The following is a 17,011-nucleotide window of genomic DNA, read 5'->3' on the forward strand; positions in this document are numbered from 1 at the left end:
TTTTTTTGCAGCTTTGGACTTAGGCCTGTGCTGGTAAGGTTTATGAATCTGGGCCCTCAGGAAGCTCGTGAGGGTGGGACTGGTGACTGGGGTCCCTGAGGCTGGCGTGTGCAGGACTGACCATGCCTGCTTTGTGACTGTATGGGGTCCCCGAGGCTGGCGTGTGCAGCAGTGACTCTGCCTGTGCTTCCCCCTTTCTTGCAGTCCTACTTGATTGTCAGTGACAAGGCCCGAGATGCAGCTGCCGTCCTCATGTCTAGGTAAGTTTCCATGGCGTGTTTTTGGTGCATAGCTGGTGGGTTCTGAGGGGTTTGTCCGGGTACTGTTACGTGTTTCATGCGTGTCTTTAGTCCTCAGATGGAGGACCCAGGGAAGTCTTCGGACTCCTCAGACTCTGTGGCTTTCTCTGAGGCAGCGTGCACCACTGTTTGGGCACAGAAGAGCTCCGACCCTGAAATGACCACCCTCAGTGGTGGTCTGGGGTGCCGGTGGGGGTCACCTGACAGGCCCATCGACAGGAGTGCAGGTCTAGAAGAGGCGTGGCGTCATCCCTGGGGTGCGGCCTCCCCACAGGGATGGGGTGGCAGTTACAAGAAACAGCTTGTGCCATCTCCCGTGGAGATGATGGGTGGTAGTGGGCCATTGTGACTGGGGATGAAAATCTCCGGCGTCCTGTGTTCACTGCGCCCCCGTATGCAGCAGACAGGGGAAGGCGGTTTTCTCTGTTGAGCACAGCAGGCCTGCGGTGTTGGAAAGATACCAAGGATGTGTGTGTAGACTGAGCGAACCTGTTTCATGAGATGCAAAAAGGAAGAAAGCAGTATTTCTAAATCAGTATTTTACATGACACTTGATTTTAAGTATGTATGTAGTTTACTAAGTCAGAACAGTTGACGTTTTCCCCCTCTGCAATGGTGAAAGTCTAAAGCTGGTCATAAAACCTTTCAGTGGTTGTGGTTGGGAATATGGTCAGTGCCCCATGCAGTGTCACCTTCACTTGGCTGTGTAGCTGCAACTTGCACAGCTTCTTTCTCAGAGAAGTGGGAGGAGAGAAGCTTCCTTTCTGGGGCAGTTGGAGGCACTGGATGAGGGGTTTGTGACAGCCTGGAGCTGAGGAAGGAACCTGAGTCCCCTGGAACAGATGAGGCCCCTCCCGAGAGGGCAGAGGCTGCTTCCTGCCTTGTCAAGGACATAAAAAGATGATCGTCTAATTATAAAAGTAATCTGTGTGTATTTAGATAATAGAGTATGAAGTACAAAATGAAACCCTTGAGTGCTTTCATCCCGTGGGGGTGTGATGGCCCCTGTCCGTTGCTGTGGGACATTTAGACTGCTGCCCTCCCAATTTGGTATTAAAACTCTGTTGCGAATAGTCCACGTAAAATTGTGTACCATTCTGAATGATTTCTAGGGATGAGTTTCTACAAGTGGAATGAACATTTTCAGGGTCTGAATGCAATTACTGGAGAGGCTGAAGAAGTTGAAAGTTCTTTCCCCATATTTACTAGCTGGGTCAAACCTTAAGAATGTTTGCCAACTTCGTTCAATGGAAACTAGTTACCTGCTTTTATTCTTATTTTTCTTAGCAGCAGTACTGAGGGTTGGGTAGATTTTTGCGGAATGTGGCTCTGTGGAGTGCCGTGCCTGTGGGCCGGGGAGGCAGCGTCTGGGTGCCTGCTCCCTCCGTGGGGTCCTGCGGGACACGTGCTGTGGGCCGGGGAGGCAGCGTCTGGGTGCCTGCTCCCTCCGTGGGGTCCTCCGGGAGACGTGCTGTGGGCCGGGGAGGCAGCGTCTGGGTGCCTGCTCCCTCCGTGGGGTCCTCCGGGAGACGTGCTGTGGGCCGGGGAGGCAGCGTCTGGGTGCCTGCTCCCTCCGTGGGGTCCTCCGGGAGACGTGCTGTGGGCCGGGGAGGCAGCGTCTGGGTGCCTGCTCCCTCCGTGGGGTCCTGCAGGACACGTGCTGTGGGCCGGGGAGGCAGCGTCTGGGTGCCTGCTCCCTCCGTGGGGTCCTCCGGGAGACGTGCTGTGGGCCCGGGAGGCAGCGTCTGGGTGCCTGCTCCCTCCGTGGGGTCCTCCGGGAGACGTGCTGTGGGCCGGGGAGGCAGCGTCTGGGTGCCTGCTCCCTCCGTGGGGTCCTGCAGGACACGTGCTGTGGGCCGGGGAGGCAGCGTCTGGGTGCCTGCTCCCTCCGTGGGGTCCTCCGGGAGACGTGCTGTGGGCCGGGGAGGCAGCGTCTGGGTGCCTGCTCCCTCCGTGGGGTCCTCCGGGAGACGTGCTGTGGGCCGGGGAGGCAGCGTCTGGGTGCCTGCTCCCTCCGTGGGGTCCTCCGGGAGACGTGCTGTGGGCCGGGGAGGCAGCGTCTGGGTGCCTGCTCCCTCCGTGGGGTCCTCCGGGAGACGTGCTGTGGGCCGGGGAGGCAGCGTCTGGGTGCCTGCTCCCTCCGTGGGGTCCTCCGGGAGACGTGCTGTGGGCCGGGGAGGCAGCGTCTGGGTGCCTGCTCCCTCCGTCGGGTCCTCCGGGAGACGCGAGCGCGCTGGCTCCGGATCCGGGCGGACTCCTGGCGAGACACCGCAGCGCCACCTAGTGCGGGATGAGCAGGTGCTTCTCGGCCGAGCCAGTTTCAGCGCAGAGCCCGTGAGCCTGGGGTCCGGGAGAGGGGGTGCCCGGGCGTCGGTGCCTTGGAGCCTTTTTCCCCCTTGGTTTCGCACACCGATTCGCAGTGTTTGAGAATGGCGGATGCCGTCAGTGGAAGAGCTCTTAACAGTTGCTTGGCTGGTTCCTGGACACCTCCCAGACTCACCGCAGGTTCTGAGTTTCCTGTACTTCTCAGACCCCTTTTTGGTGTGGGGATTGTTACAAGTCAGGCCAGGGCTGCGAGGGGTCCTGTGCCGGCGTTTGTCTGTGGTGCGAGTTCGTTTTCTGCTCTCCAGGGAGGAGCAGCCTGCTCTCGCCCACTCTGCTCTCAGGATTGGATGCTTCTCCCTGTAGCACTGGCGGCTGTACAGCTGCGCCCGTCTCCCTTGACGAACCGAGCTTGCCAACATCCATAGCCTTGTGGGTGACTCTTGGTGTTACATTGTTGATAGAACATGCAGATTGAGTGCTGCTTTAGAAACCCTTTAATAGGCCGGGCGCGGTGGCTCAAGCCTGTAATCCCAGCACTTTGGGAGGCCGAGATGGGCGGATCACGAGGTCAGGAGATCGAGACCATCCTGGCTAACACGGTGAAACCCCATCTCTACTAAGAAATACAAAAAATAGCCGGGCGAGGTGGCAGCGCCTGTAGTCCCAGCTACTCGGGAGGCTGAGGCCGGAGAATGGCGTGAACCCGGGAGGCGGAGCTTGCAGTGAGCTGAGATCCGGCCACTGCACTCCAGCCTGGGCTACAGAGCGAGACTCCGTCTCAAAAAAAAAAAAAAAAAAAAAAAGAAACCCTTTAATAGAAAATATGCCTTTCGCCAGGCGCAGTGGCTCATACCTGTAATCTCAGCACTTTGGGAGGCTGAGACAGGCGGATCGCCTGAGGTTCGGAGTTCAAGACCAGCCTTACCAACATGGAGAAACTCCGTCTCTACTAAAAATACAAGATTAGCTGGGCGTGGTGACACGTGCATGTAGTCCCAGCTACCCGGGAGGCTGAGGGAGGAGAATTGCTTGAACCCGGGAGGTGGAGGTTGCGGTGAGCCGAGATCGTGCCACTGCCCTCCAGCCTGGGCAACAAGAGCGAGACTCCGTCTCAAAAAAAAAAAAAAAAGAGGCCAGGCGCGGTGGCTCAAGCCTGTAATCCCAGCACTTTGGGAGGCCGAGACGGGCGGATCACGAGGTCAGGAGATCGAGACCATCCTGGCTAACACAATGAAACCCCGTCTCCACTAAAAATACAAAAAAATTAGCCGGGCGTGGTGGCGGCGCCTGTAGTCCCAGCTACTCGGGAGGCTGAGGCAGGAGAATGGCGGGAACCCGGGAGGCGGAGCTTGCAGTGAGCCGAGATCGCGCCACTGCACTCCAGCCTGGGCGACAGAGCGAGACTCCGCCTCAAAAAAAAAAAAAAAAAAAAGAAAAGAAAAAAAAAAAAACATATGCCTTTATTCTTTTTTTTTTTTTTTTTTTTTTTTTGTTGTTGAGATGGAGTCTCGCTCTGTCGCCCAGGCTGGAGGGCAGTGGCCGGATCTTAGCTCACTGCAAGCTCCGCCTCCCGGGTTTACGCCATTCTCCTGCCTCAGCCTTCGGAGTAGCTGGGACTACAGGCGCCCGCCACCGCGCCCGGCTAGTTTTTTGTATTTTTTAGTAGAGACGGGGTTTCACCGTGTTCGCCAGGATGGTCTCGATCTCCTGACCTCGTGATCCGCCCGTCTCGGCCTCCCAAAGTGCTGGGATTACAGGCTTGAGCCACTGCGCCCGGCCCCTTTATTCTTATAGATTACTTCTTTTTTTTTTTTTTTGATACGGAATTTTGCTCTTTTTGCCCAGGCTGGAGTGCAGTGGCATGATCTCGGCTCACTGCAACCTCCACCTCCTGGGTTCAAGCGATTCTCCTGCCTCAGCCTCCCGGGTAGCTGGGATTACATGCACCTGTCACCACGCCCAGCTAATTTTTGTATTTTTAGTAGAGACAGGGTTTCACCATGTTGACCAGGCTGGTCTTGAACTCCTGACCTCGTGATCCACCCGCCTCAGCCTCTCAAAGTGCTGGGATTACAGGCGTGAGCCACTGCGCCCAGCGCATTTTTTTTCAGATAGCTATTTTTCTGATTATGAAAGGCAGGAATGGCAGGCATGGTGGCTCCTCCGTCTCCTGGCCCGCCCAAGTGTCCCTTCTGGGAAGTGGCCCCGTCGCTGTTGAGGGAGCGCGTCGTGCCTCCCTCCTGGCATCACTGCCGTCTCCTTCCCTCCCCCCCCGTAAAGATGTGGCCAAGATGCCAGTCAGACCTGCTGGCTTGGCCTGAAGAGGAGGCGGGCAGGCTTGGTCCTGCCCCCAGCACCTCTCCCACTCGGCTGCCCTGCTTCCGACCACATTGTCTTTGCATTTCTTGAGTTCCCTTGGCTCCCTTCTGCCCTGGGCCCTGGCTCTCCAGCTTCCCTGGGCAGCAGCACTTTCCTACCAGGTTTTTAGCGCCCCTCATTGAGCTCTCTGGCTTCCCGTCTTCTCTCTAACCAGGGCGTGCCCTCCCCCCATTTCCTTCGTGACATTTCTTTGCACTTTGGAAGTCCCCAGCTGTTTGCCATTTCTTTCCAGAGTGTCAGCTGTGGGAGGGAAGAGCCTAGTCTGTTCTCTGAGTGGCAGTGCCAGTCTCAATCATGGAGGCAGAGCTGGGGGCCTGGTCTGTGAACCGCTGGTGGAGAAATAAGGAGGATTCGGGCTAATTAGCTGGGCATGGTGGTGGGCGCCTGTAGTCCCAGCTACTTGGGAGGCTAGGCAGGAGAATTGCTTGAACCCAGGAGGCAGAGGTTGCATTGAGCCGAGATCATGTCACTGCACTCCAGCCTGGGTGACAACACGAGACTCCATCTCAAAAAAAAAAAGGAGGACTTGGGGTTTTGGTTTGGGAGCTCTGTGTGCTCAGGATGCCCTCTGCTGAGGCCAGGCTGCAAGAGGGGTGGGGAGTGTGAGCAGTCCCTGGAACATGAGGCCGAGTCCAGCTGGGAAGACTTTCATGGGGCTACACGAGTGGCTGGTTGTGGAAACAGGCCGGTGCACATGACCCATGGCAGGTGCGGGGGAGGGAGGTCGAAGGGGCTTGGGGCCAAGCCTTGCACATGGGCACGATGTCCTGAGGTTAAGGGATGCAGAGTTGGGTCCAGGGAGGAGGGAGGGGCTGAAAAGTGGGAAGGGGCTCCCTGGTGGTAATGGGGACAGGTAAAACTGGGGGGGATGGTGGGGGCAGGTGGGAGGGGATGGGCAGTAGGCCTGGGTGCAACCTGAGAGGTTGTGGTGGAGAACCAGCTGCTGAGGGCCCTGGTCAGGGTAGTGACTTGGTTTCTAGGGTTGGAGAGAGGAGGAACTAGCTGGAGGAGGACGGGACTCAGTACAGAGCTGGTGTCTTGCTGTAAGGTGCGTGAGGTGGGAGGGTGTAAGGAGGGGGTGTGTGTGGGGTGGGCTGGTGAGGCGTGGGCGAGGTCTCAGTGCTGAGGCCTTGGCTGAGCTGCAGCTTGTGTTTTTATTTCCTTTTGGCAGATTTATCACACGTCCTGATGTCAAGCGGAGCAAGATGGCTGAGTTCCTGGACTGGAGCCTGTGCAACCTGGCTAGTTCCTCCTTCCAGACCCTCCAGGGGGTCATCACCATGGACGGGATGCTGCAGGCCCTGGTAAGTGCTGCCCGCAGGGGCTGTGGAGGTAGCAGGGAAATGACACCTTACATGGGGACCACAGAATGATGTTACCTGTGGTTCCGTATTGATGCCAGTGGAACCCCGTGGGATTGATGTAACCGGGCCAGGGTCTTAAGGGGCAGTTTCCTTCTCCCACTGCTGTGGGTCCTGCCTCAGGCCGGGCTGGTTTGTGCGTTGGTGCTGGTGGATGGGCCTGGAGCCCCACCCGTCGCCAGCAGAGGGCAGTGGTGCCACGCAGCTGGGGCTCCCCGCGGTAGGCTTCCCCGCACCTGGTCTCCTGCTTAGTTCCTGTGTCAAGTGCAGAGGTTGAATGAGCTCTAATAAAACGAGGTGGGTGAGTTGAAACTTGATGCTGTTCCTTTGCACTGGGCTTGGCTTGGATGTTCCTGACTGCTTCGTTTGGATACAGACCCTGCCCTCTGCCTGCAGGTGTCTGGTTGGTGCCCTGGCTGCAGCCCTTTGCCAACCCCTTCCCTCCCTTTCGCTCTGGCTGTCTCTTGTGTTACCTTTTCTTGTGCTAACGAGGAGGAAAGATCAAGTCTCAGAAGAGGGCGAAGCCTCTTTTGGGTCAGCCTTCTGGAGGGGGAGCCAGCACCTGCTGTGGCCGTTGGTGCGATGGGTTCAGCACCTTCTTCTCTCTTTCATTACAGCAGGTCCTCACTTCTCATCCTTGTCTCCCGCTGTGGAGCCTGTGGTCCCTCTGAGGAGCAGGGCACTTTGTTCTTCTTGTTTAAAATATATTTTTTATAGAGACAGGGTCTGGCTGTGTAGGCCAGGGTAGTCTTAAACTCCTGGCCTCAAGTGATCCTCCTGCCTTTGTGATTCTCCCAAAGTGCTGGGATTACAGGCCTGAGCCTTCATGCCTAGAAGGACACTTTGGAGTGCATTTTAGGGCAGATGACAAGTGCCACCTCGTGGTGGCGTCCTCCTGTCCGCGGCGTCATCCTGGCCGTGGCAGGTTCTGCCGGGGAGCGGGAGGCCGTCAGCTGGGTGAAGGGTGGGGGCCATGGGAGTGATAACCTGGGGTGGGGGCGTATGTTTCTTGAGGGGGAATTGGGAAGTGTCCTCAATGTCTGCTGCTTCCCGGTCATGCTGCCATGGTCTTCAGGAGGGCAGCCCTTCAGATGAGGAGAAGGTTTCAGACGTGTGAGAGAAAACTGCAGACGTGTTTCCCGGAGCCTGTGCTCTGCCCAGGTGATGTCTGTTTTCTTCAGGCCTCCCGTCAACCTCCACATGAATGTGACAGATTCAGCAGTTTTCAGAAGTTAAGATATAATTCACATACCACAAGTAGTTCATCCTTCTAAGGGAAATAATTCTGTACTTCTTAGTATATTCACAAAGCTGTGCACTTCAGGACACTGTCATCACCCTGGAAGAAACTGTGATCGTACCAAGCAGTCCCTCCCTCACCCTCCCCAGCCCCCGTAGCCGTGGATCCATGTTCTGTCCCTGTGGACTTGCTGGTTGTGGACATCTTACCTTGCCAGAGTCATACACTGCACGGCCTTCTGCGTCTGGCCTTCGCTGAGCCCGACGTGTCCAAGGTTCATCCGTGTTGAGGTGCTGTCAGTGCATCGTTCCCTTTATTCCTTAATCGTGTGCCAGTGTATGGGTATTTTCTGCTGTTACAAATTATACCGTTAACAACTTTCATGTGCAAGTTTTTGTTTAAACTTAATGCTTTCAGGCTGGGTGTGGTGGCTCACGCCTGTAATCCCAGCACTTTGGGAGGCTGAGGCAGGCAGATTACTTGAGGTCAGGAGTTCGAGACCAGCCTGGCCAACATGGTGAAACCCCATCTCTACTAAAAATACAAAAAATAGCCGGGCATGGTGGTGCGGGCCTGTAATCCCAGCTACTCTGGAGGTTGATGCAGGAGAATTGCTTGAACCTGGGAGGCAGAGATTGAGTGAGCCGAGATCATGCCACCAGCCTGGGCGACAGAGCAAGACTCTGCCAGGAGAAAAAACAAAACAAACACAACTTAATGCTTTCAGTACCTTGGGTACATAGCACTAGGTTTTAATAAAATTTTAAGCAAAATTTGGAATGTTTCCATCTTTCTGAAGTCTTTAAGATTTTTCTGGTGGCGTACCTGCCGTGCTGATGAAATAGAGGACCTGCTCGTGCCAGGCATTTTTGGGCGTTGCAGGTACAGATGTGCCATCTGCGTCCCCAGGTGCCCCTCATTCTGGCCACGCTGGGGCAGTGTCCTCAATGTGTAAAGAGGGTTCATTGCTGTCGTGGAGGTCAGGGCAGGCTGAGGCTGGCCTTGGAGGGTACGGGGGTGGAGGGGTAGGGCAGGGAGGATGCTGGTCTCAGATGTGCCCACGTTGGTCCATGGATCCTCAGGGAATGTGCATTTATGTTTTAGGCAATTCTGGTAAGGGTGGTGGATACACATGGTTAATTTGAAATTTAGGTGCAGTTGGATTCTTCATTTTTTTGCCTTGAGTCTCACTGAGGAAACGTGAAGAAGGGGAAGATGGCAGTGGCCAGCGGGGGGTTCCTGGGATTCCGGTAGCTTCACCCTCATGTTGTGATGCTGGGTGCATGGACAGCCTCCCACATGACCAAGGACGTGCTCTCAGGGCCCTAAGACCCCAGAAGAACGGGCCGCCAGCACCAAGAAGTATGACATGCGTGTGGAAGACCGTGAGCCTTACCTGGCTGGTAGCATGGGGTGTGGTACCTGCCGCAGCTCTCTGACCCGTCGCAGCGGGAGGGGGTCCCTGCTGTGTGACTGGGACGACTGGACCCCAACCATCGCAGCGGGAGGGGGTCCCTGCCGTGTGACTAAGACCACTGGACCCCAACCATCGCAGCGGGAGGGGGTCCCTGCTGTGTGACTAAGACCACTGGACCTGACCCATCGCAGCGGGAGGTGGTCCATGCTGTGACTAAGACCACTGGACCCCAACCATCGTAGTGAGAGGGGGTCCATGCTGTGACTGGGACCACCTGGCCTGAGGTTGGACCGGCGAACTGACAATGTTGGCACCTACATGTGTGTCAGGATCCATGTGGATACGTCCCCCGCACCTGTTTCTTGGACTGTCGTGTAAGCAGCTCTTCAGCTTCACAGGCTTCCTGATCATGTTCTGGGTGGGAAGAAGTACCCAGCCTGCCAGCCCGTGGGGCCAAAGCTGTGTCTTTACAATAATCTGCACCTGGAACCGTGGCGATCCCACCAAAGAACCTGTGGCTCACAAGATCTGAGGAGGCTTCCTGGGCTTCTCTGCCCTCTAACTAGGATTTCCTCATCCCTAGAAATTTAACCTTAATGAAATCCCTAATAAAACTCGGTGCTGTGGGGAAAACGTCTCAGGTCAGGAGAGCACACGGGAGGTCTAACAGGATGTGACTAGTGCTGTTGTTTCGTGGCTCTGCAGGGAAGGCTGTTAGCCCTGCCCCGAGCGTGGGTGCTGCTTTGGGAGGGGAGGCACATTTGATCTCTGTCCGGTCAGTGTCTGAGACCACCTTTGTCCAGTCGAGAATCTGCACTCTTGACGGGCTTCTGGGGGTCTCCTGCAGCTCTCATCAGCCTGGCCTGGGAGCCTCCCCTTCTCTCCCCTCCCCACCCCATGTTGTTGGGTCAGCAGGATACCCCAGCCTTGGGGCTGGAGCCAGCTGTGGCTGCCCAGGGACTTGTAGGCAGTTGAGGCACACCAGCTCCTGGCCAGGCTGGCTGTGGGAGAGGCAGCCTCCTGGTGAGGGGCTGTGGGCCACTGCGTTCAGGCTGCCTTGGAGGGCTCCACGGTGCATCCTGGCGGTGTTCCCTGGGCACAGGGCTCCGAGTCCCTCTCGGCTTGGGAAGGTCATGTGGCCACGTGTGTCTAGTTCTGCAGCTTCTTTGTCTGCGGGTTCGGTTCTTTACTTTTTTTTTTTTTGATGATCTTGCTGGTTTTCTCTAGATTGTTCCCAAGTTTTCTGTTCCTCCATTCCAAGGTGGGAGGTGCGCGGTGCACAGCCTGGATGTGGAATACCCAAAGGGCGGGTGGGCGGGCCAGCTCGCTGCCCCTTTCCCCTGCCAGCTGCTGGGACAGGTGGAATTCCTGTAGCAAAATCAAGCCAGCCAGGAGTGGGGAAGGGCTTTTTACTTTGACATCTCCAAGTTCCACGTTGAGGTGGAGAGAAGTTCGTTTTTCCCCTTCCTCCCAAGGTGTGAAAAGGTTTTCTCAAAGGCGTAGGAAGCCGAGCCTTCTGTCACCCCCAGCATGTGCTGGCACAGAGTGAGGCGTGCTGTCCCTGCTGTTTGGTGCAGAGCACCCAGGCAGTTTGGCACCAGCACCTCACAGCTATGCAGAGATTTGCCCTCAGCGAGAGTGAGTAATTGTCTGACGCAGCCGGCTGAAATCCCTGGGAAGGGGATGAATGAAACTGCCATGAAGCAACGCCTGGCAGGGCTGGGCTTCTGGCAGCTCCTGGGGCCGGCGTGTCCCTTCCAGAGCATCTGAAGCCCTGGGCGGCTGCTGGAGAATCTCGAGTCTTTCCAGAGCCATGCGTGTTGTTTCCTTCTCTCTTTTTGAAGGGTCCGTTTGGTCTGATCCGGGTGGCCCCAGCAGGAGGAAGTCGTGCTGGGTGCTGAGCGGGCGGGAGGTTTCACCCTGGGCTTGGCAGAGCTGCAGGCAGAGGCCGGGTGCCCGCCGTGCATGATGAAACTCGCAGGCGAATTCTGCTTAGGGTTTCATCTGTTTCCTTTGATGCACTTGGCTTCATTGTCATCCACCTGTTCATTACTGTGGGCGAAACAGGTGAACTCTCAACAAGTACCGTCGAAACCAGGATCTGATCTTCATTTCCCTTGAAGCATAGCTCCCTTGCAGTGAGGGTTTTTAGCTCCTGTGGGAGGGAAGCTAGTGTTTGGCAATGTAACTTACCTGGAAGGCCCCTGTACTCCAGCTCTAAAAACACCCTTTGGGTTAGTCCCACTTTAAGCATTAAGATTAATGCAACTTGAGGAAATTCAAGGAAGGAGAAAAACACATTAAAAATGGAAAATGGGCTGGGTGCGGTGGCTCATGCCTGTAATCCCAGCACTTTGGGAGGCCGAGGCAGGTGGATCACTTGAGGCCAGGAGTTTGATACCAGCCTGGCCAACGTGGTGAAACCCTGTCTCTACTAAAAATATAAAATATTAGTTGGGCTGGTGGTGGGGCGCGCCTGTAATCCCAGCTACTTGGGAGGCTGGGAGAATCGCTTGAACCCGGGAGGCAGAGGTTACAGTGAGCCAAGATCGCGCCACTGCCCTCCAGCCTGGGCGACAGAGCAAGACTCCATCTAAAAAAAAAATTGACAAAAAGGAAAATGGCTGTCATTTGCATGTGTGACTCCGCTTGCTGATTGATAGTTGTGCTCTCTTGGTTGTGCGCTCTTTGATTGGAAGAGTGTTGACTGTATGGCGTGGGTTTCTCCCTGTGTGTTCTCACAATGGCTGGGAGGCGGCGGCAGGGCAGGGGACTCGGACTGTGAGTCGGGGCTGTTGACAATGGAAGTGGTAATAGGATACTCTTCCCCTTATCGGCTGTTAGGCTCGAGTGTCCCCTTCGCAGTGCGGTTTCTTTTTATTTTTATCATTGACAAAAGCACAACTCTTGTTAAAGGATAAAATAGTCACAAACAACAGCATTAAAAACCAAGAAAGCCAGAGAACACTGGCACCGTCAGCCTCACCCCCAGCTCCTGCCGGGCACTTGTGAAGAGAGGCACTGAAGCCACTCTGCTTTTTTATAGTTAATAAAAGCAGTCAGGTCTCCGAGTAGGAGTGGTTGTGGCCCAGAGTGCGTGGGCCGGGACGGGGCTCGAGCCGCTGTGAGCTCTGCTGAGGCCCTTTGCTGACTCCGGCTCTCCTGTGACCCGAGGCAAGGGTGAGCACCAACGCCCGCCCCACCTGGGAGGGAAGGGGCAGGCCTCTCACTGGGAGGTTGGGGTGAGGCGAATTAGCACAGTCACAGTCTTTGAAGGTGAAAGAAGACAGCTGATTATCTAAAACGTTTCTCATTTAGGCTGTGATTTCTTTTCAGATTTGGAGAACAGCACCCTACTGTTCCATTCAGGCCAGAGGAAGATGACCGCGTGGCCCTTTTTAGTTGTGGTGCTCTCTTGGGGCAAGGTTTTGGATGGAGGCAATGGGGCAGGAGCTGTCTGAATGTGGGTACTTTCCAGAGATCTTGCTCCTGTAGCGTTGGGGTGAAACGAGGTGCCCCAGGCCACACTGGTTCAGTTTCCTCGTGGCGTTAAGTAAAGACCTGGAGCAGCAGCTGACACTTGTTTCGCATCGCTCAGCATTTTATGTGGGGCGGGCACAGTGGTGTGAGTCTCACAGAAACCTGCGTGGTGAGCCGCACGCCTTTGTTCCTGTCAGCCCTGGCCCATCCCTGCCGAGGTGGCGCGACCTGCTCTCACAGGCAGCCTGGCGCGGGGTCATGTGCTAGACGGGGAGGGGGCTGGGTGGGCCACCAGCCTTACCCCCCTCAGTTCTTAGTGAGGAACAGACAGGCAGAGAGCTGGATGGTGCGCCAGGCTGGGCTGGTGCTGAGTGGGCTAGAGCTGGGTGTCAGTGGCCCATGACCCAGTCATCCTGGCCTGTGGCCTCTGTGCAGGATGGGGTGCCCCTGCCCCTCACCTGCCCCGCCCTCACCCGTGCCCCAGTCATCGTGGCCTGTGGCCTCTGTGCAGGATGGGGTGCCCCTGCCCCCTCTCCTGCCCCGCCCTCACCCGTGCCCCAGTCATCCTGGCCTGTGGCCTCTGTGCAGGATGGGGTGCCCCTGCCCCTCACCTGCCCCGCCCTCACCCGCCCCGCCCTCACCCGGCTCACAGGCCCGCGATGCCTGACTGCCCACGCAGTCACCTTAGAGGCACCTTCCCTCTAAGGCAGATGTCCCTCAGGCTTTGGCCCTGGCTATTGATATCTCAGCTCTGATTCACCCTTGACCTTTATTTCCTGATTTCTGTCCTTGGCTCTCGAGCCCTCCTCCTGTGGACCTGTTGGGTACACGTGTGACGCTTCAGAACCCGCAAGTCCCAGGTCACACTTGTTGGACCATCACTTTCCCCTCTCGGCCTGTTTACTCGGGAGCCCAGCAACAAACGGGAGCTTCTGTGCTGCTGTCCATGCATGTGGCCCAGGAGCCGGGCTCATCCCTGGGACACCGTGTTCCTCCCGCTGTCTGCTCACGCCCGTCTGTGTAGATGTGGCTCTAACATGTCTCTTTCCTGGTTCATTGCTCATCTGTTCTCACGTGGCTGTGCCGCCAGCCTGTCCTGGGGGTCCTCGTCCCAGCACGTGGCTCTATGCTTTATGTCATCCTGAGTCTGCACTGCTCTGCCGCCTGGTCCAGATGGGAGCCATTTCCCTCTGAAATGTTCCCTCTGGAGGCGCTGGGCTCCCCGACTAGCCTCCTGCCTCTCCTGTGGCCGTCGGCTGCAGTAAAGGTGCTGGTAGAGGGTGTGAGCCTTCTATTCATAGAGTGCCAGGCTCCGTCCCATGCTGCCTCTGTGCCCTTGATGCTGGCAGCACACCTGCTGTCCTGTGGCCTGGGTAAAGGGTGGCCTCGGAAGCCTGTGGCCTGGGTAAAGGGTGGCCTCATCTTGGCCTCAGAAACAGTAGGGCTCAGGCTGTGGCCCACGCCTGGGGCTCCCCAGCCCCGCCGTGTGTCCTGGTGTCTTTGCTTGGCTCGCCGGCCTCCGTGGGCTCCCCAGGCGGCAGGCGGCTCTCAGCCATGCTCTCCGTCCTCATGCTTTGTTTATGCCCTGGCAGAGCTGCTCAGGTGGCCAGCCCATGGGACCCCTGTGCACCCTGCTGCTCCCAGCGTATGTCAGCAGCGCCATCCGGGAGATGTGGCATCAGCACAGCCTTGTCCTTGTCTCTGCCCGTTCTTCCTTCCTTGCCTTTATGTGTCTCCTTTTTTCTCTTCCACACGGGGTCCACAGGGGATAGCCACATCCCCTGGCCTCTTGGTTGGTGGATCTTCCTCCTCCTGCTGGGCTCAGAGCTGTGCCACCCCCACCTGCACTGCAGAGAACCTCAGACCCCTCTCTGACTTGAGACGCTGGAGCCTTAGCCCCCCGCTTCCCAGGCCAGCGACCCTTCAGGTCCCTGCAAAGCCACTGCTTTTCGTGGTCTCTTCTGCTGCCGCTGAGCCCGTGGGCTGCTTGGTGGCTTGGGAGCTACATATAATTGTATTTTGTCTGGTTTGTTTTCAGGCTTTCTGTGGCGGGAACTGTGTCTCTTGCATCTTTTTTTTTTTTTTTTTTTTGAGACGGAGTCTCGCTCTGTCCCCCAGGCTGGAGTGCAGTGGTGCCATCTCGGCTCACTGCATGCTCCACCTCCCGGGTTCACATCATTCTCCTGCCTCATTCTCCCAAGTAGCTGGGACTACGGGCGCCCGCCACCAGGCCCGGCTAATTTTTTTTGTATTTTAGTAGAGATGGGGTTTCACTGTGTTAGCCAGGATGATCTTGATCTCCTGACCTCGTAATCTGCCTGCCTCGGCCTCCCAAAGTGCTGGGATTACAGGCGTGAGCCACTGTGCCCGGCTGTCTCTTGCATCTTTTATGTATCAGTACGTTGGGCAAATGGGAGATGCATGATGCATGTTTTTTGGTTAATTGAGAAATGGTTAATTTTATGTAAAAGCATAAATAGTGATAACAGAACTATATTTGGGAGGGACTAGACTTCTAAAATTGGGTTCTGTCTGTAAGGCTAATCTTCCCTTTCCCTTTTCTTCATCTTTCCTGCTCACAGGTTTTCTTTTGATATTGTGGAGATTGCTGTGTGTGACTGCGTTTTTGCTGCTGTTAGAAGTTCATTCTTTTTTTCTTTATGAGACAGAGTCTCTGTCACCTGGGCTGGCGTGCAGTGGCACGATCTTGGCTCACTGCAACCTCTGCCTCCTGGGTACAAGCAATTCTCGTGCCTCAGCCTCCTGAATAGCTGGGACTACAGGTGCGTGCCATTATGCCTGGCTACTTTTGTATTTTTAGTGGAGATGGGGTTTCACTATGTTGGCCAGGCTGGTCTCGGACTCCTGACCTCTGGCGACCCACCCATCTTGGGCTCCCAAAGTGCTAAGATTACAGGTGTGAGCCACCATGCTAGGCCCTAGAAATTGATTCTAATCCTTTTAGATCTTGTAGGTTTCCTGTGTTTGAAATTCTTAAATTAACAGGGAATTTTTTTTTTTTTTTTTGAGACAGAGTCTTGCTTTGTCATCCAGGCTGGAGTGTAGTGGCACAATATTGGCTCACTGCAACCTCTGCCTCTGGGGTTCAAGCGATTCTCCTGCCTCAGCCTCCCAAGTAGCTGGGATCACAGGTGCCGCCACCACACCCAGCTTATTGTATTTTTAGTAGAGACGGGGTTTTGCCATGTTGGTCAGGCTGGTCTCAAACTCCTGACCTCAAGTGATCCGCCTGCCTCAGCCTCCCAAAGTGCTGGGATTACAAGCGTGAGCCACTGTGCCTGGCCATGGATCATTAACCTCTTTTCTAGCGTCTTACCTCTGGTGGTTCACGATTAATAAAGGGCTTTTGCGAGCTTTTGTTCGGCCTTGGGAGGTGCGTGGGCTCCCTGCTCCTCTCTCCTGTGGAAACTGTTGCCTTTGGGTGAGGGGTGCACCCCGGAGGTGTCACACACACCTGAACGTGAGCGCAGTCACTGTCATGCAAAGCTGGGCTGTGCAGAATGAGCTTGGAATAGCAATCAGAAGGCTCGGTGATGGCGGATTGTTTAAACTGGAATACTGTAATGCTGCTGTCTGTTTACGGCTGTGAGGTCACTACGTGGGCTGCTGAGAGCATTTTAAAACGCTGAGTGAGTCATGAAATAGTCATGTGTCCCCTAACAGTGGGAGTTAGTCCTGAGAACTGCGTCGTTGGGCAGTGTCATTGTGTGAACACCGTAGCATGCACTTAAAATAGATGGTGTGGCCTGCTGCACACCCAGGCTCGGTGGTGTGGCCTGCTGCACTCCCAGGCTCGGTGGTGTGGCCTGCTGCACTCCCAGGCTCGGTGGTGTGGCCTGCTGCACTCCCAGGCTCGGTGGTGTGGCCTGCTGCACACCCAGGCTCGGTGGTGTGGCCTGCTGCACTCCCAGGCTCGGTGGTGTGGCCTGCTGCACTCCGAGGCTCGGTGGTGTGGCCTGCTGCACTCCCAGGCTCGGTGGTGTGGCCTGCTGCACACACAGGCCGTGTGGTGTGGCCCTGCTGCTCCCAGGCTGCAAACTCGTACAGCACCTGACTGTGCTGAATACTGCAGGGAACTGTAACACAGTGGTGTTCGCACATCTAAGCATAGAAAAGGTACAGTAAAAATACACTATCAGCTGGGCGCGGTGGCTCACGCCTGCAATCCCAGCACTTTGGGAGGCCGAGGTGGGTGAATCACGAGGTCAAGAGATCGAGACCATCCTAGCCAACATGGGGAAACCCCATCTCTACTAAAAATACAAAAATTAGCTGGGCGTGGTGGCGGGCACCTGTAGTCCCAGCAACTTGGGAAGCCAAGGCAGGAGAATTGCTTGAACCCGGGAGGCGGAGGTTGCAGTGAGCCAAGATTGTGTCACTGCACTCCAGCCTGGGCGACAGAGTGAGACTTCGTCTCCAAAAAAAAAAAATTATATATATACACACACACATATATATACTCATATATATACATGTAAATACACATACA

The 17,011-nt window shown here is 55.9% G+C and overlaps 1 protein-coding gene across 18 annotated transcripts in view; it reads left to right on the plus strand.

The window, feature by feature from the left end:
- The window catches only part of TBCD (tubulin folding cofactor D), a 189,128-nt gene that overhangs the window by 16,708 nt on the left and 155,409 nt on the right, over positions 1 to 17,011 (plus strand). For all 18 annotated transcript variants that reach the window (XR_012426388.1, XR_012426390.1, XR_012426389.1 and 15 more), the window contains exons 6-7: positions 205 to 260; positions 6,175 to 6,307. Coding sequence is in view for 11 of the 18 variants with exons in the window: in XM_074021048.1 (XP_073877149.1) it covers positions 205 to 260; positions 6,175 to 6,307 (189 nt within the window). In the remaining 7 variants the exon portion in view is untranslated. The remainder of the gene's footprint in view (positions 1 to 204; positions 261 to 6,174; positions 6,308 to 17,011) is intronic.

This window comes from Macaca fascicularis, chromosome 16 (assembly GCF_037993035.2).
Source record: "Macaca fascicularis isolate 582-1 chromosome 16, T2T-MFA8v1.1".
Classification (NCBI taxonomy): Eukaryota; Metazoa; Chordata; class Mammalia; order Primates; family Cercopithecidae; genus Macaca; species Macaca fascicularis.